We start from the raw sequence: 27,117 nt of genomic DNA on the forward strand, positions 1-27,117 counted from the left end.
CGCACTGAAATCGCAGCCACCAGCCTCCGCTGAAAAATAATATAACGACTCTCAGAATGGAAACGGAGGGATCCCGCCGGCTTGGCTTTTGGCGCCTCCACCGCTTGCAGGCTGCCTCCGCGCCGCCAGGGGCCGGGTCAGGCGCAGGCAGGCTCCGGCTCCTCCTCTTTCGCCTTGGAGGCGCTCTGGGTGGCGAGGCGTGTGTGTGTCGGCGGCGGCGGCGGCAACCAGGAAGTGGGACCAGAAAATTGGAGTCTGTCAAGCGAGCGGGGCGCCTTGGCTGGCTGGCTGGCTGGCTGGCATGGAGGGCGCCGGCCGTGAGGTGAGTGACAAAGGGAAGCCCGGCAGGACAGAAGGCGAGTCCGGGGGAGGCTGCTAAGCGAGGGACGGGGGGGAGGCCTAGAGGCGTGGCAAGAAGACTCGGTGTCGGGGCAAGAAGAGAAGCTGCGCAGGTGATGGCGGCCTCGGTTGTGCGCCTTCTCTCGTGTCCCTCTTAAAGCAGGAGTAGGCTAGTGTCTCCGCCCCCACGTGAGATGTTTTGGGCTACAACTCCCATAGGCCCTGACCCTTGGCCATGCGCCTGGGGCTCAGTGGAGTTGTAGTCCAAGGCATCTGGATGGCACCAGGTGGCCTCTCCGTGCTCTAAGGAGGGCCGCCTCAGAAATCACTACGATAAAAAGCTTTTTTTTAAAGGAGGTGTTGGATGCGGGTATAACTCCTTCCCACCTCCCAACTAAAGAGTGGGCTGACTTCAGCAAAGCCCAAGGAAAGACATGAGTCCTGATGCTATGCTGCGCTGTGCTTAGGCAGCAGCCAGTATATCAGATTCATGACAAAGTTTCAATATCTGGGATGTCACTTTGGCTCTTGCTTTTTCAGTGTTGATGGATTCTTTTCAATTTGTACAGCCCGAGGATGCAGACAGGATCCTTGGAGCGGTGAGAGCCACCACATGTATGCTGGATCCTTGCCCCTCCTGGCTTATTAAAGAGGCCAGAGGAGGACTGGCTGAGTGGATAATGGGAGTGGTTAATGCCTCTTTGGAACAAGGTATTGTTCCATTATGCTTAAAAGAGGTGGTTATGAGACCTCTGTTGAAGAAGCCTTCCCTGAATCCCACCATACTAGATAACTATCGTCCAGTCTCTAACGTACCGTTTTTGAGCAAGGTATTAGAGCGTGTGGTGACCTCTCAGCACCAGGGGTTCCTGGATGAAATGGATTATCTTGATCCATTTCAATCTGGTTTCAGGCCTGGGTATGGGACAGAGACAGCTTTGGTCGCCTTGGTGGATGACCTATACCAGGAACCGGACAGGGGGAGTGTGTCCCTGTTAGTTCTGCTGGACCTCTCAGCAGCATTCAATACCATTGACCATGGTATTCTTCTGGGACGCCCCGCTGGGATGGGAGTTGGGGGTACTGTTTTACAGTGGCTCCATCCTTTCCTAGCGGGGTGAACTCAGAAGGTCGTATTGGGGGATGCCTGTTCAACTCCGTGGCCATTAGCTTGTGGGGTCCCTCAGGATTCTGTTCTGCCCCCCATGCTATTTAATATCTACATGAAACTGCTGGGAGAGGTTGTCTGGAGTTTTGGAGTTCGGTGCCACCAATATGCTGATGACACCCAGCTCTGCTACTCCTTTCCACCAGATTCCAAGGAAGCTGTCTCTGTCCTTAACTGGTGTTTGGCATCAGTAATGGACTGGATGAGGGAGAACAAATTGAAATTTAATCCAGACAAGACAGAGGTGCTCCTGGTCAGTCAAAAGGCAGATCAGGGAATAGCCTGTATTGGATGGGGTTACGCTCCCCCTGAAGACTCAGGTTTGCAGTTTGGGGGTGCTCCTGGATTCAGCCCTAAGACTGGATGCTCAGGTTTCAGCGGTGGCCAGGAGTGCTTTTGCACAGTTATACCAACTGCGCCCGTTCCTGGAGATGTCTGATCTGGCCATTGTGACACATGCCTTAGTTACATCTCGTTTGGATTACTGCAACGTGCTCTACATGGGGCTGCCTATGAAAAGTGTTCAGAAACTGTAGTTGGTTCAAAGAGCTGTTGCCAGACTGTTGACTGGGCCTGGTTACAGGGAGCATACAACTCCCTTGTTAAAACAGCTTAACTGGCTTCCAGTCCTTTTCAGGACACAGTTCAAAGTGCTGGCTATGTAGGGATGCTGGAGAAATTCGAGACTATTAAAATGAGCTCGGATTTCTAAGAATCTGACCTGCGGAATCTGCTGCAGAGCGACCCGCTCAGGTCTTGCGGAGTTCGTGGACTTTTGGATGATTTTTTTTACTTTCCCAAAATTTACGCATATAAATCCATAGAAAAATACATAAATTTCTGCTGAGGAAACGTAGAATGGAATAGGGGACAATACACTGGGGTAAATTATGTAAATACAATAAATGTTACATACTGGGGTAAATTATGTAAATACTTATGTAAATATTTACATAATTCTTTCCGTATTTTTCTGCATAATGAAAAAGAAATATTCGCATCCGTCTGTGGGCGGATGACGGAACGAAAGGCACCCGACAATCCGCAAAACACAGACAGAGCAGATTTTACACAGTCTGTATATCCCTATGGCTATGACCTATAAAGCCCTATACGGCTCCGGTCGAGGTTATCTGAAAAACCATATCCTCCCTTATAAACCTGCCAGTGTCCTGAGATCTTCTGGGGAAGCCCTTCTCCCAGTCCCACCACTGTCACTGGCACGTTTGGTGGGAACCCGGGAGAAGGCCTTCTCAGTGGCTGCCTCATGGCTGTGGAACACCCTTCCCAGGGAGGCTAGGATGGCTCCCTCCTTGATGTGTTTCCAGAGGCAGCCTAAAACATTCTTGTATAAATGTATTATTATTATTATTATTATTATTATTATTATTATTATTATTGGAATTCAATACCATAAGATGTGGCAATAGCCATTAGCTTAAAAATAGACGGTCTTGTGAAGTATAGATCTATCAGTTAGACTCTATGTTTAGAGGTAGTAACTGCTGGATTTATACAATGTAAAAATGTGCTTTTATAGGCCCTGGTTGTAGCTTCCCTGAAATATTTGGCTGGCCCACATTGGAAATAGTATGCTGAACTAGATTAAACTTGGTTTGATTCAGCAAGGCTGTTCTTGTGAAAGAGAAAGTAGGGATTACCCTCTTCAGCCTGAATCAAAAGAGACTTAAGAGTAAGACCTTTTGGCTTTCTCTTTTATGGTAAGAACCACTGGAAACTGAAGGTTGACTACCCAGCCGTTGTAATTTATTTTTGAAACAGTTTTCATTTCTCTTACTGTCGCTGGAAATATGAATAACTATGAAAGATGGCCTTTCCTCCTAAGAATGAACATAAACTTCCTTTAAACATCAAATTTTGTCTGCTTTTAAAAAGAAAAAGAAAACCCTGTTCCCTCTAGAGCCGCCTTCCTCAACCTCGTGTTCTCCAGATGTTCTGGAATTCAACTCCCATCAGCCCCAGCCAGCATGGTCAATTGTCAGGAATACTGGGAGTTGTAGTCCAAAACATCTTGAGGCGACCAGATTGGGAAAGGCTGCTTTATAGCTTCTGAAAGATGCTTTCATTGGGGTGTGGGGGAGGTCTGCTGGCATAGGCAGCAAAGAATTGGTCTGTGAAAACAGGTCTCCCCAATAGTGTAGCCTGGAGATGAATGAATTGCCCAATGTGTCATGTGTTGGAAACTTTTCCAAAGCAAACAGCAGTGGCAGGAAATTGATTCCTATGCTTAGGTTTCCCTATACATAGTTGTTGCAGTGATAAAGAATCAGTTCCTATATTAGGTGGATGATATACATAGGATAGGATCACTTCAGCCTTTGCCTGGGTTGAGACCCAGGAGCTTCTTTGGTCAAAGGGAAATGGAGGTGGACGGGAGACCCCTCCTTAGTTGCAAGGCTTATCTAATATATTAATAGCACAGTAATTAATTTACTAAGGGAGCAATCCTGTGGCCGCTAGTCAGGGGCTAGATGGCCATAGGATACGTTGGTTCCCAGGAACCGATCTTTCCCCCCTCCTGCACTGCCTCGTGTGCTCAGAAGAGGAGCGCAGAGCGGCGAAAACGGGGCATTCCTGGGGGCGTTCCGGGGTGAGGAAGGTGAAAATACCAGTACAACACATCCTATGTGTCATCCGGCAGCCTCCTGCCCCACTCCACCTTCCTGCTGCTAGACAGCCGAAATTGGCTGTCTAGCCACAAATACAGGGCAGCTGAAGCACGGAGGGGACGATCCCCTCCGTGCTTCTCCTGCCCTGCATTGGATAGGTGGTTGCCTCCGAATCCGGAGGCAGCCGCCTATCCCGATAGGAATGCGCCCTAAACCCTTTTATTGGTTGCCAGCCACATCCCTGCCCTAAATATCTTTGACTGCATTTGGCTTGAGATTCTTCCATGGCAGCAGCTTGCTAATGCTACTTGCTCTCTAATAAAGAGTTAGCCACATGATGTAAATTAATAGGTGGCTATTATTGTCTGACTAATGTTGAAGCAAATGCAGTTCAGCCTCTGGCTTCCACCCATTTCACGGTTATCTTGTTTATGGCTCATCTTTCACACCCCCAGGCATGTTTACATGAGCATTCCATTACAGAAAGCTCCTGTACGTATCTTCTCAGAAGTAAGTCCATTGATTTCAATGAGGTTTACTCCTAGGTAAATAGGAGTATGCTATTGTTCCCAGTACCTGAGTTCATTAGTAATCATGAGTAGATGCCAGTTATAAATATAACATTAGGCAAGCTTGGCAGCTTCAAAGTTGTAATTAATGTTTTTCAGATGATTATCTCTAGCAAGTGTATCAGACCATACATATATGTCATAGAAATACATATGACTCAGAGTGAAATGGAAATAAGTAGTGACAATGAAACTGAAGGTGACCCAACAACCTTAGTGGAAGAGAGTTGAACTCTGTTGAAATAGATGAGTAGTTGTCAACATGTCATGCAGTTATTTCGGCTGCTAAAATTAGTGTGTCAACAATTTTCAGTACCTTTGTTTTTTCCCTTAAATTTAAACAATTTAAGGGAAGTATATTCCAATAAAATAATTCTACATAATATAACATTTAAACATTACTTGTGCTTTAATTTCCCCCCTCAAATATTTCAGGTCAAATACTTGTGGTATATTGGGACAAAACATTAACATGGGGTACTTTTTTAGCTTTGTTGGCACTAAATACAAGTAAAATATACACATGGTAAATTCAATCACTTTCTAGGATATCAGAAAGTTTTCTGATGCAAACTGAAAATTTTCTGATGCAAATGACCCTATGTAAATTAGCCTACTTTGCCATATTTATTCCAGTTCATTCTATTTCCAAATTCAGAATTTTCTAGAAAACCCATATCACTGCTCAGGACCACAGCAGGGAAGGAAAGGGATAAAATTACCCCTCCACATATGATTTGATTCCATTAATTATTATTCTATCAACCCCCACCGCCAATTGATGCTTTTTGCCTTTTTAGGAAGTTTCCACATTTTCACATATAGTTTGGCCCTCATTATGAATCCAGCCACAGAACTGATACTAGTTTGGCCACTAATTAGGATTTGGGGATTTGGCCACAGAATTATGTGCTCCATAACTTCACTTTTTAAAAAAACATGAATTCCTATTGCCTTCACTCTAACAAAGGTAGGAATAGTATCTGTCTACCCTTATGTAAATTACTCCCAGGCTCCTGTTAAGGGTGGTCTGTCTGTCTGTCTGTCTGTCTGTCTGTCTGTCTGTCTGTCTATCTATCTATCTATCTATCTATCTATCTATCTATCTATCTCCTGTTAGAGCTTCTTTGAATACACAGTTTTCTTTGTGATGTGCTTGTTGTTTTTTGTATATGGTGGATGTTTTATGATGAAAATACACGTCCCAAATTGGAAGTAACCAATATTCTCTCTACTTGTAAGTATGTAATGTTTCTGGGTTAGCATATTTATTATGGAATATGTTAATTGTTATTTAATAGTGTAAGATTCACAGCCACGGTCACCTTCACCATCATGACCACAGCTGGCCTAACTTGTATGAAGATAAAGATCTACTGAAAGAACAAGATGTGCTTCCTTTTGTGGAGGACTACAGCAATTTTGATATTGTCAAAGCAACCCAGTAAGTCTCTTGAATAACATCATTAATTGTTATAAATTACATATATAAAATTGCATATTTTATTACGTATATAAAATATATTGAATTCAACTATGTCATGTAGGTGAGAAAGACTGACCAGTAATGTTGTTGTATTAATAATAGCTACTGTGTCTTAATGCCTTTTCTGTAGTAACAAATGTGTTGGCTAATAACGACGCTTCTCATCATGCCTCTCTGCAGGTGTGACACCTTTAGCCAAAAACTCAAACTGTTCCCAATGATCGTATCTACGTACAGATCATACATAATCACTTCCTATGCTCATTTTTTCATCTGACTTCTATTTTAAATAAGCAAGGCATGTGATTCTATAGTATAGCTAATAAACACTGCATCTGCCAAGCTTTTGGGAGCTATGAAGAGTTACTGAAGGTAACCCTCAACAGAGACCCAAATCGTTACCAGATATGGATGTTATATCCCATCAGAATAACAGCTAAAAATGTGTTCTGACTATGATAAGAACAGTAGTTTCATTGAAGGCTGTGAATTAAAGCTACAATCAGCAATTAGTTCTTGTCAATACATGGAGAAGGGCTGGGCCAGAGGAGAATGAGATCCCACTACATATGATTGGAGTATGCGGAAATGTTGTTGTTGTTGTTCAGTCGTTAAATTGTGGCCGACTCTTCGTGACCCCATGGAACATAGCATGCCAGGCCTTCCTGTCCTCTCTCCCGGAGTGTGCTCAAGTTCATATTCATTGCATCGGCGATGCTGTCTAGCCATCTCATCCTCTGCCGTCCCCTTCTCTTTTTGCCTTCAATCTTTCCCAGCATCAGGGTCTTTTCCAGGGAGTTTTCTCTTCGCATTAGGTGGCCAAAATATTGGAGCTTCAGCTTCAGTATCTGTCCTTCCAGTGAGCACTCAGGGTTGATTTCCTTTAGGATGGACTGATTTGACCTCCTTGCAGTCCAGGGGACTCGTAAGAGTCTTCTCCAGCACCGCAGTTCGAAAGCATCAATTCTTCGGCGCTCAGCCTTCCTTATAGTCCAGATCTCACAGCCATACGTTACTACTGGGAAAACCATAGCTTCGATGAGATGGACCTTTGTCAGCAAGGTGATGTCTCTGCTTCTTACTATGCTGTCTAGGTTTGCCATAGCTTTCCTCCCAAGGAGCAATCATCTTTTAATTTCATGGCTACAGTCACCAACTGCAGTGATCTTGGAGCCCAAGAAAATAAAATCTGTCACTGCTTCCATTTCTTCCCCTTCTATATGCCAGGAAGTGATGGGGCCAGATGCCATGATCTTAGTTTTTTTTAATATTGAATTTCAGACCAGCTTTTGTACTCTCCACTTTCACCCTCAACAAGAGGCTCTTTAGATCCTCTTCGCTTTGTGCCATTAGGGTGGTATCATCTGCGTATCTGAGGTTGTTGATAATTCTCCCAGCAATCTTAATTCTGACCTGTGATTCATCCAAACCCACGTTTCTCATGATGTACTCTGCATAGAAGTTCAATAAGCAGGGCGACAATATGCAGCCTTGTCGTACTCCTTTTCCAATTTTGAACCAATCGGTTGTTCCATGTCTGGTTCTTACTGTTGCTTCTTGGCCCTCGTACAGGTTTCTCAGGAGACAGGTAAGGTGGTCTGGTACTCCCATCTCTTTCAGAATTTGCAACAGTTTGTTGTGATCCACACAATCAATGGCTTTAGCGTAGTCAATGAAGCAGAAATAGATGTTTTTCTGGAATTCTCTTGCTTTCTCCATGATGCAGCAAATGTTGGCGATTTGATCTCTAGTTCCTCTGCCTCTTCGAAACCCAGCTTGTACTTCCGGTAGTTCTCGGTTCACATACTGCTGAAGCCTAGCTTGTAGGATTTTGAGCATAACCTTGCTGGCATGTGAAATGAGTGCAATTGTACGGTAGTTTGAGCACTCTTTGGCATTGCCCTTCTTTGGAATTGGAATGTAAACTGACCTTTTCCAGTCTTGTGGCCACTGTTGAGTGTTCCAAATTTGTTGGCATATTGACTGCAGCACTTTAACAGCATCATCTTTTAGGATTTTAAATAGCTCAGCTGGAATACTGTCATCTCCGCTAGCTTTGTTGTTAGTAATGCTTCCGAAGGCCCACTTGACTTCACTCTCTAGGATGTCCGGCTCAAGTTCCGTGACTGCACTTTCATGGCTATCAGGGACATTCAGATCTTTCCTGTATAGTTCTTCTGTGTATTCTTTCCACCTCTTCTTAATCTCATCTGCTTCTGTTAGGTCCCTGCCTTCTTTGTCCTTTATCATGCCCGTCTTTGCACAAAACGTTCCCTTAAGATCTCCGATTTTCTTGAAGAGATCTCTAGTCTTTCCCATTCTGTTGTTTTCCTCGATTTCTTTGCATTGTTCATTTAAGAAGGCCTTCTTGTCTCTCCTTGCTATTCTCTGGAACTCTGCATTCAGTTGGATATATTTTCCCCTTTCTCCCTTGTTTTTCACTTCCCTTCTTTCCTCAGCTACTTGTAAAGCCTCATCAGACAGCCACTTGGCTTTCTTGCATTTCTTTTTCTTTGGGATGGATTGAGTTGCTGCCTCCTGAACAGTGTTACGGACCTCCATCCATAGTTCCTCAGGCACTTTATCAGGTCTAATCCCTTAAATCTATTCCTCACCTCCACTGTATATTTATAAGGGATATGATTGAGGTCATACCTGAATGGTTTAGTGGTTTTCCCTACGTTCTTCAATTTAAGCCGAAATTTTGCAAGAAGCAGCTCATGATCTGAGCCACAGTCAGCTCCAGGTCTCGTTTTTACTGACTGTTTAGAGCTTCCCCATCTTTGGCTGCAAACTACGTAATCAATCTGATTTTGATATTGACCATCTGCTGATGTCCATGTGTAGAGTCGCCTCTTGTGCTGTTGGAAAAGAGTGTTTGCTATGATCAGCGTGTTCTCTTGGCAAAACTCTATTAGCCTTTGTCCTGCTTCATTTTGTACACCAAGGCCATGCTTGCCTGTTATCCCGGTGATTTCTTGACTTTCTACTTTAGCATCCCAATCCCCTATGATGAGGAGGACATCTTTTTTTGGTGTTAGTTCTAGAAGGTGTTGTAGGTCTTCATAGAACTGATCAACCTCAGCTTCTTTGGCCTCAGTGATTGGGGCATAGACTTGAATTACTGTGATGTTGAATGGTTTGCCTTGGATTCGTACTGAGATCATTCTATCGTTTTGAGATTGTACCCCAATACTGTTTTTCCACCCTTTTATTGACTATGAGTGCTACTCCATTTCTTCTCAGGGATTCTTGCCCACAGTAGTAGATATAATGGTCACCTGAATTCACCCATGCTTGTCCATTTTAGTTCACTGATTCCCAAGATGTTGGTGTTCAATCTTGCCATCTCATGTTTGATCACCTCCAGCTTACCTTGATTCATTGATCTTACATTCCAGGTTCCTAAACAATACAGTTCTTTACAGCATCAGATTTTCTTTTCACCACCAGACACATCCACAGCTGAGTGTCCTTTCGGCTTTGGCCCAGCCGCTTCACTCTTTCTGGCGCTACTTGGAAATTCCCTCTGCTCTTCCCCAGTAGGATATTGGAGACCTTCCGACCTGAGGGGCTCATCTTCCGGCGTCATCTCTTTTAGCCTTGTGATATGTTACATGGGGTTTTCTTGGCAAGAATACTGGAGTGGGTTGCCATTTCCTTCTCCAGTGGACCACATTTTGTCAGAACTCTCTGCCATGACCTGTCCGTCTTGGGTGGCCCTGCACGGCATAGCTTATGGCTTCACTGAGTTACGCAAGCCCCTTCGCCACAACAAGGCAGTGATCCATGAAGGGGATGTGGAAATGTAGCCTGCATTAAATACACAAGGGACAGAGAGCAAAAGTGGAGATGTCTAGTAACAGGCATGTGGAAATGAGGTTGATTTTAGAGGTATGAACATTTTGGAATGGAAGAAGATATTGTTGTGTTTTTTAAATCACACTCGCATCATTCTGTGCTTTTGCCAATTCTCTTTAATAGCCCTTTTTCTTGCAATAATGATTTCTTGAGTTGATTTTAATCACTAACTGCCAGTGATGCAGCAATCTTTTTGTTGCATAGTAACATAATATGTAGTATTACTGTTAGAATAATTTCCCAGTCATCACCAGTTTAATTTTACTTCTTAAATTTCCTTGTTCTTTTTTATTGTCAGCTCTTGAAGAGTTAGGAAATAGGTCTTCTATCAGATTTGGATTGAACAACTACTTAGAATAAAGTTAGGCCATCTTCCAAATGTTCCTACTTGCCATTCAAATTAAACTTTTTCTTATTTTAGATATGGCCTCTTGGAGCGGTGTCGGGAGTTACTAGAAGCAGGATATGATGTAAGACAGCCAGACAAAGAAAATGTAACTCTTCTTCACTGGGCAGCAATCAATAATCGGCTGGATCTTGTAAAGTAAGCTGTTGTCAGTATGTGCATTTGTCAGAACTTGTGAGTGTAAAGAAATGAAGTAGGTATGGTATTTGTTGTCTTTTGTTGATGATAGTGTTTTAAAAATTTTTTTGTATAGAATATGTTCTTTAGTTTCAGAACTACACATGTCCATATTGTAGCTTAATTTTATTACTTTTATTACAGTAAGCTTAATTTTATTACTGTTCACATTTGTTAGTGTCACCTTTCCAGGTCTTAAGATCACATATAATAGTTACAAATAATATAGAAGAAGTTAATTTCCAGTAACTACATGTATATTTCCTGTACATCTTACTAGAAATTCTTGTACTAGAGAGGGCAGGGGAATTTGTGGTTTTCTAGATAATGTGGTATTCCAAATCCCATCAGCCCCAACCAGCATGGCCAATGGTCAGAGATGATAGGAATTGTAGCTCCAAAACATCTGGAGGGCCACGGGTTCCCCACCCCTTTACTAGAGGATGGGCAGAATCCGGAGAGTCCTTGGCACATGTGAAAGGCACTTAAATAGATGTTCTACATGAAGGCAAGAATTCCACAGCTAGCAGAACCTTTCATAATCAAAGGGTAGTTTAGTGTAAATGTAAGCTTTTGCCATTAGTGAATTTCCTTCCTCTTCAGTTTTAGCTTTGTATTTAGTCTCTAAATGCCAGCTCAAGGGGGAGGCTAGCAGAATCCAGTGTTACGAAGCTCCAGGGGTATGCTAGTTACAGAAACAGTATAGAATAATATATGTACATTTTCTCTGTATGAAAATTACATACCCAGTTGCCAGGTATTTTGGATAAAGGCAAGGAGCAGGTTTCTTCTCTTTATTCTCCCACTGAAGATGCACCCTGACCTTGATCTTTCTTCCTGCACAGCTTCCCAAGAAGGAAAGAGCAGACTAGGCTGTGCAGCTTAGCACTGACCTTCTTCAATGAAGGCAAGCCAAGCAAGAAGGGGACCATACTTAAGTTTCTAAAATGAAAAATTTAGGCCGCAATCCTATACAGACATCCCTGGGAGTAAGTCCCACTGAACTCAATGGGCTTATCTGAGTAGACATGCATAGGATTGCACTGTACATGTATTACTAACTGTTGAATAATTTTGTTTCTAAAAAATCCTATACAGTGGGCAAAGGCCCAGCGAAAGATCCATTTGCAGAATGAGTGCTCAGTTGAATGAATATACTTATCTCTGACATAAAGGGCTTTACTGAGGCATTAGAGCATAAGCATTTTTCTTTCAGTGTTCACCCATCACTTATTTATTAAACGACTTTGTTTTATATTTACACAGGCTCTTTATTTCGAAAGGTGCTGTGGTGGATCAACTAGGAGGAGATTTAAATTCAACTCCACTTCATTGGGCTGTTAGGTATGGCATTTAACAATCCTGCTTTTGACTGTTTACTCATATACAGGTTATCATGAAGTGGTGTGATACATGACGGGGAACTTAGTTCTGATTTCGTGAAAACAAGTTTGCTAAAAATGTGTAGTTTTCACATAGCAATCAAATACTTATTTTCTGATGTTTTCACAAAATGTTTTATATTTGTATATATACAAATCTATATATAGATTTGGACCAAATCTAGAGATCTGGGAGCACAAGTAGAAGGCTGCATGCCCTCTGCTGTTCTTGTATTTTTACATAGTAGTTCGGGCTGGAGAGAAGAAGCTGCTCAGCTGTCGGAGCAGGAGAGGGCAATAACTTCAAAGGCTGACTGAGGCTGTGAGCGGCTTTATAGCACCTAGCAGTACCTCGCAAGCCAGCCCCTTCTCCCTCTTTCTACCTCACCTAATAACTATTTGGTTAGAAATCTCTCTATGTCTGAAACCCTGGTTTGGGAAAGGAGAAGAGTTGCAGGGGGTGGATTAAGCATCCCTCTGGTCTGCATGTTGCTTCTCCCCTGTCAGTTGCCACCTTCTGATACTGCTTTGCAATGAAGAAACAGTGGCTGAACATTTGGACATTTGAGTTGGCCAGTAATGTGTAGTTTGACATTGGGTTTTAAGTAGTGCCAATGCTTGAATAAGGGCTTTTCCACGCATAACTCCCTGTTCTAACACTGCTAGAGCAGATATCCATGCCAACATCTGTTTCCATATATGGATTACTGTTGCAGGACTGGGGCAAATACTGTATTTCACAACCTTATAGATATATACAAGTACAGAGTTAGTAACCATTTGTAGGTATTTTAGGCCAATTCACACAAACCTTTTGAGAGACATGTTTCAAAAAGGATGGACTTCCTATTCTTTAAAAAAAAATTGTATGGAGTTGCTGTTTCGATTGATAGGTTTGCCATACCCTTATCTTCAATAAGCAACTCTGTAATTCTTTCCCACAACCACTGATGGCATACTGGAACCTCTGTGTATAGCAAAGGTATTCACATAATAAATAACTGTATGCTAGGGTTGCTTAAACAAAACAAACTGGAAATCTTGTCTGAATTACAATTAGCGTGCTCCCCATACATGCATGTGAATTAGTCCTTATTTTGCTTCACCAACAAAAAGTTCATTTAAAATGGTAAGCTATTCAGCATTTTTCTGAGGTCACACACTGGAGGGGTGGAGGTGGTATTGCACTCATGTTCTGCTTGTGGTCTTCCCATGGGCATCTGGTTGGCCACTGTGAGGATAGAAAGAGACTAGATAGGCCTTTGGTCTGATCTAGCAGGGCTCTTATGTGATAGCTCACTTCCAGTTGATCTCATAACTCTCATGCCCTCCTCCCTGACCCATATATAACTACATAAATACATATTTGTTGCTCTCTTCTTCCTCCCATGTCATTTGTTCCTTTACTCTTTTTGTTCATCTCAGTTCTTGGCAAAAACTCAAATAAGAAATATGCACACAAGACAAATTTGTTGTCCAATCGTAATTGTTTATTCAATTTCAATATTTTAATATAATTTTCCAAATAAGTACAGTATTTATTTATTACATTTATATCCCACCCTTTCTCCAAGGAACTCAAAGTGGTGTACATGGTTCTCTTACCCTTCCCCCATTTTATCCTTCACAACAAGCCTGTGAGGAAGGTTGAGAGATAGTGACTAGATTTGTACCTGGTTCTCCTCAGTCCTTATCCGATACTTTTAACTCCACCACAGTGGGTCACAAAGTTGACACATTCCCAAATTCCTAATATGCTTATCCTAAAATTCCATAAATAAAGTATAGTTCTCTTTCTCTAATCCTCTTCTTTTTAGACTTTTTTTCTTATCCAAACTGTATTTAATCAGTTATTCTGCCTCCCACATTTTTCCACGGCCACTCTTCCACTGTAGGAACAACTCTGTTCTTCCTTTTGCTAGTCACTAATATTTGGCTGCTATAAACACGTTCTGTTTTAATTCTAAATTACAGTTCTAAAGTTATACACATATTACACCTGTGTTAAAAGAACTGCACTGGCTGCCTGTCTACCAAGCCATATTCAAGGTTTTTGTTGTTCTACAAAGCCCTGAACAACTCGGGACAAGGATACTTATCTGACTGCCGTCCCCTATATACAACCAGTCGACCCCTGAGATCCTCCAAGGAAGCCTTGTTGGTAATTCCACAACCAATAGTGTGTTGCCAAGGAACAGCATGTAAGCGGGCCTTCTCAGTAGCGGCACCCACCCTCTGGAACACCTTCCCACGTGTGTTGAGCTTTTAATGCCTCTTGAAGACATATTGTTTACACAGGCCTTCCTTGACTTGTAGTGAATTATGACACTGCTCCATTTTATGACTGATTGTCTTGTTGTAATGTTTTAATGTAGTTATTGTTTTTCTTGTTCTTTCACTGTTTGTATATTGGTTTTATACTGTCTTTGATATATGTGTGTATTGTGAACTGCCAAGAGATATTAGGATATTAAGCTGTATAAAAGTAGTTTGTATGTATGCATGAATAAAGAAAGAAAGAAAGCTCTAGACAGAGTTGACCTTTTATCAGTGTTTTTTCTTTCCCATTAGTAATAGAACTTGAACTTTTCTACATAAGTAGTATTCTAAAAATAAAAGCTTCTGTCTCTTTCCAGACAAGGGCATTTATCTATGGTCATATTGTTGTTAAAATTGGGAGCAGACCCAACTCTTATTGATGGCGAAGGCTACAGCAGCCTGCATTTGGCTGTGCTTTTTCAACACATGCCCATCATAGCTTACCTCATATCAAGGGGTCAGGTATGTTTTTGGTATGGTAAATTTAATTTTCTAATAGTAACATACTTTGTGAGGATGGTAGTATATAGCCTTATGACAGACCGTTCATACTTGGGTCCTATTCCTTGTGTTGTCATGAACCTCCTTTTTCATAATTACACAGATAGAAGCAGCCACATTGTCCTATCATAGACATTTTGGGTTGTATCCAGGGCTGTGTGTCTGCCAGCAGAACAGAAACCACCGGCGAAACAGATTTTGCCTGTCCCCACAGCCTCCCACATGCACCCCAGATCTGCTCCAGGAGGTTGGGAGACTCTCCAGAGCAGACTGGGGGACAGGGATGTGGGGATTTACCCCGTTGTTTATTTACTGCCTGAATAAGTTTTTGAATTAGCCTATTTAATCTTTTAGCTCCCTGTAGAATCCAGCTGAAAACTATTTTGGTATTCCAACTTAAACTGATAACTAGAAGACTCTGCTCCTGATTCTCAACCCCTTGGCCCTAGCATGTTAATGTTTTGAAGGGTTTTTAAAAAATCTCTTAGCCTTATCCATAACATCATACTAACCGCCCCTTCCTCAGTTTAAAAAGAATGCATTTTAAAAGAATTGATTGCATGCTTTGTTGAGATTCCATGCCTATTAATTCCTTCCCATTTTCACCACTGATAATATTGCAGCCTGAACTGCTCTGTCTTTGAGTCTTGGCTCTAAGAATTTACAGCTTGGTGGGGAACACCCCCCCCCCCCGAAAAGTGTACTAATACTAGTTGTTGATATGTACCGAACTGCTAGTTTAGTGAACATCCTATATATTTATTATTATTTATTTTAATACTCCTGACATGATGTTGTAACAAAAAATGACCATTAAAAGTAAGCTATTCAGATATATACGTTGCTTTTGCTATGAATGCCTCTATTATGGGGTGTATATTCATGGAAAGTAGTGTTACTAGGCTGTAGTGTACAACTCTTTAAAGTTGCCTGTTTCTAGCACTCCCATTTGGTTGAGAAGAATTGATGCATATAGTCTATAACGGTGTAAGCAAGACCCATATGAAAGAGTTATTAAGCTATAAATGTTTAATGAAATACACAGTTTAATTCAATGCACTATTGCCAGTTTATGGCTCTAGCTGAAGATTTGGCTGATACATTCATTTCCTGAACTATTCATCTTTTTTGATAGAGTGTAGATACCACTGATCACAATGGACAGACACCTCTTATGCTGTCAGCCCACAAAGTCATTGGGTGAGTAATGATTATCACTAACATGCCATGCAATATTATAATGTTTCCTCAGAAGTAAGCCCTGCTGATTTCGGGGAGATTTGCTCCCCAATAAGTATGTATATGATTGCAGCCTTTTGCCAGTGGTATTTAAAAACTACTACAACCACTCAACAAAACTTTCTGGAAGAAATAACAGTGACATATTTGTTACCAAAGCAGTTGTTCACAACTGATGGATAAACTCCTAAAAGCAGTTTTATAATGGAAATTTGATGCACCCCAGAAGTATAATTTTCATTAAATTGATACAACCATATTCAACACTTATTTCTGTCCCACACGAGACCTTTTGGATAACAGGATAATTCAAAGTGTTTCTGTCATTTTTTTCCTTTCATAATTTTGTTTTCTATGAGGTGCTTATAAACTTTCCAAACATGTGCAAATTCTTCTTTAAACAGAAGAATGTGTTTACATTCTGAGTTAAGAAATCTTGTCTTGCCAAACTGCATAAGAATCACTTGGACATTAAATACGTTTTAAATGAGAATTTTAATACTTTTTAAGCAAAAGTATGTATGTATGTATGTATGTATTTATTTCTATACTGCCCAATAGCTGAAGCTCTTTTACTTATACCATCCTTTCTTACACAGATGTTTCTCCCTTGAATTGGATATTATCCTGTGATTTTCTCCCTATATACCACCTGTAGTATTTGTGTGATAAAACTTATTCCCAAAAACTTCTGTTTCATTTAAATAGTCTTGGTTTCATAGATTTATATATAGCATTCTTGAGAGGATCCTATTTTTTATTAAAAATACAGAAATTACGACATCAGTGATGATTGGAAGTATAATCACATGAGAATATTGTTTTTGTTTATCTTTTCTCATATTTTTATGCGACCCCTTACGCTGCATATTCTCATTATAAGTAAATTGTGCTGCTGCATTGAGCTAATCAGGTCCAGTGTTTTCACGGAAGCTACGTTAATTTAGTATCCTGCTTTTGAAGATGACTGCATACAATGAAACTTCCCTGAAGACCTGCATCATGTAACTGCTTTTCTTCTGTGACCAATACAGTCTCACCAGATTAAAATTCGTCCTCATCTAGACATCTCAGTGTGCTCAAACATACATTTCTGTTCTGTGTGGGGGCTGCTCCAATTCAGTGTAGGATTCCAGTGCACACTTATTTTTCTTTCCTAGCTGGGAAGTTCTTGATTCCTCCTATAGCAATAGGGTAAACTTTACACCATTAAAGTAGTAGCTGTGGTTGCACTCTATCTTGTTGATAAAAAGCATATGCTTTGCTTGCACAAGGGATGCTTCCAGGCAGAGGGTTCCTTGCACTGCCGGTCAAAAGCCACTATGTAGTTATTCCATCTTTTCCCTCTTTAGTGGCTGTTTTGTGGAAAGAAAAAATACAGAAAAAGCAGTGAGAAAAAATGGCAAGGTTACAAATGGAAGATGACATTGTCTAGACCGCCCCCCCCCAATGCCCCCAGTATGTCAATGTGGCAGGGTGACTGCACAATAAAAGCCTTATCTGGAACCACCCAAGGTCCCAGGTTCAATCCCTGGCATCTCCAGTTAAAAGAATTAGGTAGCAGGTAATGTGAAAGATGTGTGCCTGTTGTAGGAATAGGCAACCAGGCACCCTTCGGATGTTTTGCACGACAACTACCATAATCACTGACCATTTGCCTTCTTGGTTAGGACTGAAGAATATCTAGAGGACATCAGGGGCAGTATCCAAAGGAGCCTTTGTGTGGGTGGCCCAAGCCACTGGCTTTAGAGTACACACGGCCCTGCCACTGGTGGCCTCAGTGTAGCACTTCTGGGGGCAAGTGTAGCAGCAAGTGGAAATGCTCATTTCTGGAAGGGGCAGGTTGTGGAGAGTTTGCAGTTGTTGCGGCACTTGGCCTAAGAAGCACTACATCACGGCTGCCCGCACATGCGCCTCTGCCAGCAGGCTTGGACCACCCGCACAAGGGCCCCATTGGATACTACCCCAGGTTGTCTACCCCTAGATGAACAAATAGTCTGACCTGGTATAAGGCAGCTGCTTATGTTCCTAAATATAAATGCAGGTAGGAAGCATTTCCTTCTAGTGGTAGCTTTTAGGGCTTCTGCCTACATGAGCGCACCCTTCCCACCCCGGTGTAGATGCAATCACAGAATTCCAATGTCCCGTATGTTTTGTCCATGAGTATTTAACATCAGATTTTTAGATCTCCTTATTCCGAGATGATGCAAAAAGAGTCCTGTGGTACTCTAAAGATGAACAGGTAAATCTGATAATCTCAAAAGAATCAAGGGACATGTCTGATGTTTCCTGTAACAGACTACCATGGCTACCCCTCTGGAATGTATTCCTAACTATCAGCATGCCAGGGATACTATTAATAGAATGAACTATTTAAAAATAGTTAAGGTGAAGTGCCTTCTTCTTACTAGCTTGTTGTATATCTTTGTTTTCTTTAAGGGTGGAACCTACGCGTTTTCTATTAAAGTTTAATCCTTCTGTTAAAGCTGTAGACAACACAGAGAAGAACACTGCATTGCACTGGGCCATTAAAGCAGGAAATGTTAGTGCTGTAGATGTATTATTAGAAGCTGGGTCCAGCCTGGACATCAAAAATGTCAAGGTATGATTGAGTTTTCATCCTTAAAGATCCTCCTAGCTATTAAAACTGCAAGTCAGTTTTCAAAGTATGGCTTTAGGGCTAAATCCTCCTTCTCGCTAAAACAAAAACATCTTGATTTCAGTGTGAAAGTAAAGAGCAATGTTAGCCACTGCTATTCTGTTTTCCTAAATCATGGATGATATCCCTCTCTGTGTTCAGAAGTTGAATGTGTATGTGCCTGGATAGCTTAACTATATAAACATTTTAGTACCGTTATAAAAATGAAAGCCAGGAATTTCTAAGCTTATGCAGGAATTGGACCCATTTGAGTGCTGATGTTGTGTAGTGGCTAAGGGTGCGATCCTATCCATATTTAGACAGAAAAGAAGTCTTACAGCTCCCAGTGTTCCCCAGCCAGCCATGCTGGCTGGGGAATGCTGAGAGTTCTGGGACTTCTTTTGTCTAAGCATGCACAGGATTGCACCCCTAAAAGTGTAAACCAGAAGGTTCTGGTTTACCATAAACTCACAAAATGGCTTTAGGTAGACCATTGTCTCTCATCCCCAGAACCCATCTGCAATATGGGTATAATAAGATCCTACCTTGCAGAGTTGTAAAGATTACTAGAATAATGTATCTAAAGCATTTTGTAGTGTTCGAAATAATGAATAAATGTTGGCTGGCATCTGAAGAACTGTGTGACTAGTTCTTTGTGCCCAAGAAGGCTTTGGGCTTGTTTCTTGAACAGCAGCCATGCTGTGAATGCCACATGGCAAAATGTGCTTTCAAGAGCAGATTGTGATATGGTATGGTGGTCTGCCAATTCAGGCAAAAAAAGTTAAGAATTCCATTTAGAATGCCCAAACTCTTGGGTACATCTCTTTGGCTACTATCAGCTAATTACTGCTATTATTATTTGCTTTAAGAAACATTTGTAGAACAAAACACCGCATCCATCTGGATGGCTTTCTCTGTTTGAAAAAACAGAGAAGGATTAAGACATACTAATGTCTGAGGGAAATCACTGAAGAAGTTTTTCAAAAGATGAATAGTGATTATCTGTTGGTGGGAGGAGGGACAGTTAATTATTATAACAGGTCTTGATTATTAGAACACTTGGTGTCTGAAAAGATTACCTTTATGATATTCTTTTGTGAATAGTTCAAGCTGTGATTTTTAAAATAGCGTGTTGAATAAATGTGGGATTGTAACTTTAATTAATTAAACAAAGTATAATTTCTTTCATCTTTAGGCATGTGTGTATATTTAAATAACATAAGGCATTAATAATGTGCTTTTATTGCTCCTGTTGTATTGTTATATTGCAGACTACTTAAAATATCCGGTTCTTTGAGTCTTCTGGTACACCCCTAGGGATTGTAATGCTATCTAATTTAAATGTTACTTGGAAATATGACTTCATGCCACAAAGAGGGTGCAATTATTCAAATCCATTTATAATTAGTGCTGAAGTTAGTCCACCAATTTGTCATAATTGGATTCATTTGCATAAAGATAATATATCTGCTAATCTTCTTCCCACCCCCAATTTTTAAGCATTTTTATGAGCTTATCAAGTTTCAGTGAAGACCTTACATTGTGTTTTGCGAAGTCACATTAGAATTATCCCATCCTAAGTACCTTAGGAGCAGGTAGTTAGTTGGGTTTTAAAATGAAGCAGCCACAGAACCGTTTTTAAGTTTTCCTCATTTTTCTTCGTTTTTAATGTACTTGATGCATTTTTTTAAAGGGAGAGAGACCACTTGATCTTGCTCATCAAATTAAAAATCGCATAATTATTCACTTGCTTTCTGAAGAAGAAAGGATGAGAGACAGAAGAACTTCAAGGTTTCTGAGGATTCTGGAAAAAAATGAGGTATCAACATTGAAACAAATCTTAGCAGGCAGCAATGCACTTAAAAACAACAGACAGTATTTTGGTAGGGGTGGTGGGAGATTCACACAGATTGGTTGGGTTGGAATTGGCCATGGACTTAATGGAATCTGCTGGCAGGTCCAGCATTAAAGAATGGATGGTGGAAGCACAGAGTTGAAGAAAGCAAGGAGAAAGTGCGGATGGTGGAGGAGCCTCACATAGGGTTTCAGGAAAGGAGGATCTTAGCTGTTAGTGGTTGGGAGAGAGTAGACAGCCAGTACATCCAAGGGGTATAGAGTTGCCAGGTTCATACCCTGAGAGGGTTCTAGTAGCTTTAGTAGAAGGGAACATTCCACCAGGTATGCTTTCTCTATCACAGCAGCACCTGGCAGCAGCCATTCCATCAGACTGCTGCAGAAGCAGCTCTGCCGAAAGATTTGCTTCTTCGGGCTCTTCCTCTCTCTGAACTTCTTCGGTTTCACCTGGTCGTTATAAGAACTACTACTGAACCTTAAGAATTGGTTCCTGTCTTTGCTTGTTTTCCCCTCTCTCCTCCTCATCCCTTTTTCCTTCTGTCTTTTAGATTGTAAATCTATGGGAGGGGCTGTCTTGTTTTATTGATTGCATGTAAGCCGCTCTGGGAGCCTTTTCAGCTGAAGAGTAGCGTTAAGATGCTTCAAATGAATAAATACATCTGGAAAAGACCTCCATTCTACATAACTCTGAGAGCTACAGGAGCCTTCTTAGGGTCTAAACCTGGCAACAATATAGGAGTAAAAGATAAAATACAACTGAGGGAGATGACAGAATTTCACATTTTTATTTAAACAAATCAGCCAAATGTTTGGCTATAGGTCCCTAATTATAGTTTATTATATAAAAAAGAAAGAAATGCATCACTTGAGTTATTGTATTCAGCATGATTTATTTTTGTTAAATTACCTATTATCTGCCTGTGGAAGGAGGGCAGTAGTTATTTCTGGGATATTACTCCCCATCAAGTAGAGAAAAGCAAAGCCAAGATGATGGAACATGGTGCTAAATTAGCTCTGCTTTCAAGCTGATAGGCAAGGCTGCTTCAGGGATTGCTGTGTGAGACCCCCATCTCACCCACTTTTTTTTTTTTTTTCCATTTAAGCAGCATCCTCTTCTGGCTTCTTTGCCAATTTTCTCATTTTGATCCCACTATAGTATATTGTAATGATACCTATTCTATTTGATTTTATTATAGTTCTTGTTGTTGCTTATCTCATCATTGGTGTTGATATGGGCAATAGGATATGTAACAGACCTAAATTCTGATTCTTGGCTATTGAAAGGAGGCTTGCTAATCTTCATACTTGTTGTTCTGTCCTTGTTTGCAAGGTAGGTGCATCTAGCTTTCTTGTGATTATTTCTAGATTACAACAAAGTTTGCTTTGTTTTACAGCAGACTTCCCCAAAGACTGGTGCCCTCTAGATGTGCTGGAGAGCACCAGGTTGGGGAAGGCTTTTCTATACTATTTATTCTTGGACCTGCAACAAGGAAATATTTTTAGATTCTGAATGAAAATGCTTGATTAAAAAATTATGGTCCTTTTCAGATAAAAACCTAAAGTATGGTTTAGGTCAGGGTTCCCCAGTGTAGTGCCCATGTCGTGCCACTGCACCCGCAAGACCAGGCTGAGGTGCCCACCAAGCTATTTTCCCCCTCTGCAAGTGAAAAATGTCTACATTGCTGAGAAATGGCTGGAGGGGGGCACAAAGTACACCCCCCATCAATGTCCATTAAGGCAACAAGGGTCCTTGACCAGGGGTGAGCTTTTCTTCCCCTCCAGCCAGAGAAATTGCTCTGGTCAGTTGCATAGGGATGGGCAGAGAGGGCAATAGAAAGAGGGGCCAGAGGGAGAAAGTGAGGGATCAGAGAGAGAAAAAAGGAGAGAGAGAGAGAGAGAGACTGGGTAGGGGGGATGAAAGAGAAGCCAGAAGAGGGGAAAGAATGGAAGAAGAGCCAGAGAGAGAGAAAAGCAGAGCCAGAGATCTAGAGGAAGGAAGAATGTCAGAGAAGGAAGGAAGGAAGGAAGGAAGGAAGGAAAGAAGGAAGGAAAGAAGCCAGAGAGAGAGAAGTAGGAGAGAAAGAAAAAGGAGCCAGAGAGAGAGGAAGGAAGGGAAGCCAGAGAGATAGAAAGAAGGAACAGTCAGAGAGAAAGAAGGAAAGGGGGAGAGAGAGAGAGAGAGAGAGGACCTAGAGAGAAGGAAGAAAGGGCCAGGGAGAGAGAATTGAGGAGCCAGAGAGAGATATAAGAGGCATCAGAGAGTGAGAGAGAGAGAGAGAAGCCAGAGTGAGTAGCATACAGACAGGGAGTATATTCATGCGCATACACACAAACACAGATAAGGGGGCACTGCTAACATTTTTGTGATTGCCTCCCCAACCCCCTACAGCAGTCAATTTGTGGTGGTGTCCAGGGCACATTTTCAAAATGCTAAATGTGCCCATAGGCCCCAACAGTTTGGAAACTCCTGGTTTACGGGATTTCCAATTGTGAGCCTTGGGCTCCTGCACTGCCCCTCCTCTTCCTCCTCCTCCATGTGCAAGATTTATGTCTCTTTATCAAAATATGTCTCTGGCACTTGAGGTATTGGGTGGTGTGATGACACTGAGAACAATCCAAAGAAAGCTAGAGATCTGGTTCACGCATGATTCTTTAATGCAGAAATCACTTCCATATTGGAAAATGCATGAAACCCCCATGTCACACCTAACAATCATACACTTACGTAGTTAAGTTTGGATACATGCAATGGGAAGGGGCGATTGGCTTTGGTTTCCTAGAGTGTGCAAACCAAGCGTGCATGCAGTAAATTACATGGATGTAGGGGATGACAATCCTCATGTGGGTTTCATACAAGTGCCTTCCATGTATGAAAATAGTAATGTGTGAAGCAGCCTGTTATAATTATTTAAATTCCCATTGACCTCAACCGTGCACTTTCTGGGACTTATTAGGCTCAGTTGAGACATAACACAAAACCATGATTTCCCACTATATGAATGAGTCTACACAAGTCTTGAACACGTGCTCTCTTCCTACTTCTCCTTTGTTGAAAGAGGAGGAGAGTGAAAACTTCTGCTCTCATTTTAAAGCAAACCACTGTTATATTTTAACCATGTTATATGAACTGTGGTGTGCTCTGACCACTTAGTTAAAGCAAATCAGGATTAGACTGGTTTGTACTAAACTGTTGTCATATAACTCACTAAATAATTCTAAATATTATTTTGAACATTTGTGTGTCAGATACTGCTTTGAAAGATTTTTATATTTCCCTTTTCAGGTTGTTTGTCGGATTCAACAAACTGAAATATTTTCCAGTAACATTCATGCTTGGTTCTATCTTCTGGATATCATGGACCTGCTTCATCTGTTTCCTGCCTGATATCCTTTGTGCTTGGTAAATAACGCAGAATAAACAAGGTCTTGTTCTTGCAGATGCTGATGTACCCAATTTCCATGGAAAGTTTATATAAAATCTGATAATAAATAAATAATAAATAAATTTTTCACTCTTGCAAGGGAGCTTGCTTAGCATCAGAACGTAACACTTTATAGGATGCTGTCAAGAGACTTTTGAGCTACTTACCAAAAAAAATTGAGTTTGTATGATGGGTATTTGTTGAAGTAAGAACTAAAGCTAATTTAAACACAATGGCCTCAAATTTTAGAACACAGCTTGAGACTGTAAACCTATTCCTATACCTTATAAATCATATCCCTAATAATCAGGGCTGTTGGCCTCTGTCAGCACTGATGACCTGTTATGCAGTCAAGAGAGGGGAAAGGAGATGTTTGAACTAAGTTCAGTATTTCCCCCCTATTTTTAACTGCAGTACTGTTCACACATCCTAGACTCAGATTCACCCTTCTTCTCAGCAGCATTTTTGTCTACTAGTGGTAGGACAGACCTACAAAGAATTCATTGGGTTGGGATAAACACCAGCAAAGCATTATCAAAAATGAGTGAAAATGTGGTACAAACACCTGAATATGTAGCAGTGTATTATGCTATCTGTGCAAAAAAAAAATTGCTATGTTTTGGTAGACAACACATAGCTTACAGCAGGGGTGGGCAGAAAGTAAATCTCCAGATGTGTGCCTGATCTTGTCTGATCTTGGAAGCTAAGTAGGGTCAGCCCTGATTAGGACTTGGATGGGAGACTGCCTGGGAATCAGGCTTCCTGCACTGAGCAAGGGGTTGGACTCGATGGTCTTGTAGGCCCCTTCCAACCTTATGATCCTATGATTCTATGTTTCTACTCCCAGCATTCCTAACTGTTGGCTAAAACATCTGGAAATCTACCTTCTGCCCATCCCTGGCTTACAGCATAGTTAAACCTAGCTTCTTTTCAAGTCAAGTACACAACATGGCCCTTTTTCCTAGTAGGGCAATATGCTCTCATGGCATCTATAAATGGCATAGAATTGCTAGTTTACTTGGATGCTTTGGGTGAACAGCATGAATGTGACATGCAAATACTATATTTGCTGCCTTCTGTTTTGTCTTGTTTTTACACACAGGGCTTAATAAAATCATTTTCTTAACAAACAAAAAGGATAACAGTAGAGAAGCTCTTGTAAGTAAAAATAATTACTTTTTTAAGCTAGCTCTGATCTACTCTAGTACTAAATAGTATTTCAATGTTAATTACTTCATCTCTGAAGTGGCATTTTCTTTTGGTATGCTTTTTAATGAGGTCCCATTAATACAATTATCTGGATTAATTCCTGTGAACTACTTGGACATATTCCAGCAAAGGATGCATGCATATGTTTGCTTGGCTCCAAAGAAAGATATTTAGTAATTGTGCTGCTGCATTATGACTTTGAAGCTTCCTTTTTCAAAATTTTTGTAAATTAGTTGTAATCTTTTATTTTAAATACTACACAAGCCTTCCCCAGCCCTATGACCTCCAGATGTTTTGTACTACATCAGCCTCAGCCAGCATGGTCAGTGTCCAGTGATGATGGGAGTTGTAGTCCAAAATGTCTGCTGGGTACTAGCTTGGGGAGGCTGGTTTAGTGCCTGAAATAATGTGTGCAAAACATTGACTTAAGTAACAGAACTCAGCTGCCTCATAATTATAACTAAGGTTAGGAGTGGGTGGTCTTCTTTATGGTTGGTTTGTGTACTGTATATGTTTTACCCTAGATTATTTCCCTGAAATCTGTTAACAACTTGTGCCAGCCGTTTAGTTCCCTGTAACAATGCCAAAGAGTGTTCAAACTACCATACAATTGCGCTCAAAGATGCCTTTGCCATCTCAGCATGTCCACACAGAGAAAAATGTTTGAATATGGCCTACGTCCTGTTGGTCCCCCAAAATCCAGTAATTGATTGTTACTTTACCCTAATACATTGGAATATGCTGTATTTGGATGTTGCATTCCTATGTGGACAGTCAGCCACATGTAATGGGCTGGATCAGGGAGAGGTGTCATCCAATCCAGCTCAGAGTATCTGATCATTGTACTGACCAAAATTTTCGTAATAGACACAGAATATATCGATTGTATTCAGTGTTCAAATGTTTGATGGAAATTAGATACAAAACTGTCAAATCCAATAACCTATTTTTCTTCACCTGTTTAATCAGAATAAGTATTTTATGGAGTGTAATGTTGAATTAGTTTTCTAATGTGACGTTTGGTACTTGTAACTTATTTTTAGAAGCTAGTAATAACTATACTTCTGAAATCCTCCTTTGCCAATTCCTTAAAAAAATTAGTTTTATTTTCTAATTTGGATTCTGTTTTTTTGCTCATTAAAAACCTGATAGTTTCTCTTCTCAAACTGCACATTCTTTTTATCCTGTTTAGAGTTGATGTTACATTTCTAATTTCCTTTCCCTGTCTTTTTCCTGAATCTTATTTCCTCTTTAGGAGCCTCCCCCCTGCCACCAAAAAGTGGTAATTTTTTACTTGATGTTCCTGTGTCTCTATAAATAGATAAAAAGAAATAAGCGAACATACCACAAAATTCATCTAGATTATTTTTTGTCAATGAAAAATATCAAAAGTCATCAATTCAAATTAATTTAAACCAAGCAGTTCAGAGGTCAGTTAATCTAACACTAAAGATGTCAATTGAGCAAATGAAACTAAATGGTTCAATGAGCAATCAGTTCATCAAATAATAAATCAATTTCAGTAAGATTAATAGAATACATAAAGGGAAACCTATGCTAAATATGATGAGGAACAGAATATATTTGTGGAAGCAGTTTTGTATCTCTTTAGTGGGTTTTCTCAATATTGTCTTTCAACAATATTGAGGATATGTGTAATGATATTTCCAGGTAGACTTTTGAAATCCTCACCAGCAGATATGTCTTGACTCTTGCTCAGTGCTAATGTTAATGTGAATCTTGTAGAGCTGAAGTCCTGAATCTGGCTATACAGGGAATCCCAGAGTCTGTCAGCTCTCTCTCTCTCTCTCTCTCTCTCTGTATGTGTGTTACTGTTAGAAATAGTTCCTTGCTTCTTAGCTTGCAGTGACTTTATTGCCTTTTGACTTTGAAGTATAGCTTGTGGGAGGGATCTTT

General features: G+C 40.9%; 1 protein-coding gene across 1 annotated transcript in view; it reads left to right on the forward strand.

Annotated features, from left to right (window-relative positions):
• Positions 1-210: 210 nt before the first annotated feature.
• The window catches only part of ZDHHC13 (zDHHC palmitoyltransferase 13), a 40,613-nt gene continuing 13,706 nt past the window's right edge, over positions 211-27,117 (forward strand). Inside the window, exons 1-10 of the mRNA XM_084852244.1 lie at positions 211-322; positions 6,008-6,150; positions 10,475-10,597; positions 11,903-11,980; positions 14,655-14,799; positions 15,974-16,038; positions 18,517-18,679; positions 20,409-20,534; positions 21,766-21,899; positions 23,853-23,953. Of these exons, the coding sequence (XP_084708370.1) occupies positions 302-322; positions 6,008-6,150; positions 10,475-10,597; positions 11,903-11,980; positions 14,655-14,799; positions 15,974-16,038; positions 18,517-18,679; positions 20,409-20,534; positions 21,766-21,899; positions 23,853-23,953 (1,099 nt within the window). The 5' untranslated portion in view covers positions 211-301. The remainder of the gene's footprint in view (positions 323-6,007; positions 6,151-10,474; positions 10,598-11,902; positions 11,981-14,654; positions 14,800-15,973; positions 16,039-18,516; positions 18,680-20,408; positions 20,535-21,765; positions 21,900-23,852; positions 23,954-27,117) is intronic.

Source organism: Heloderma suspectum, chromosome 1, assembly GCF_057233095.1.
Source record: "Heloderma suspectum isolate Gila_16-S chromosome 1, 16-S_ref, whole genome shotgun sequence".
Taxonomy (NCBI): Eukaryota; Metazoa; Chordata; class Lepidosauria; order Squamata; family Helodermatidae; genus Heloderma; species Heloderma suspectum.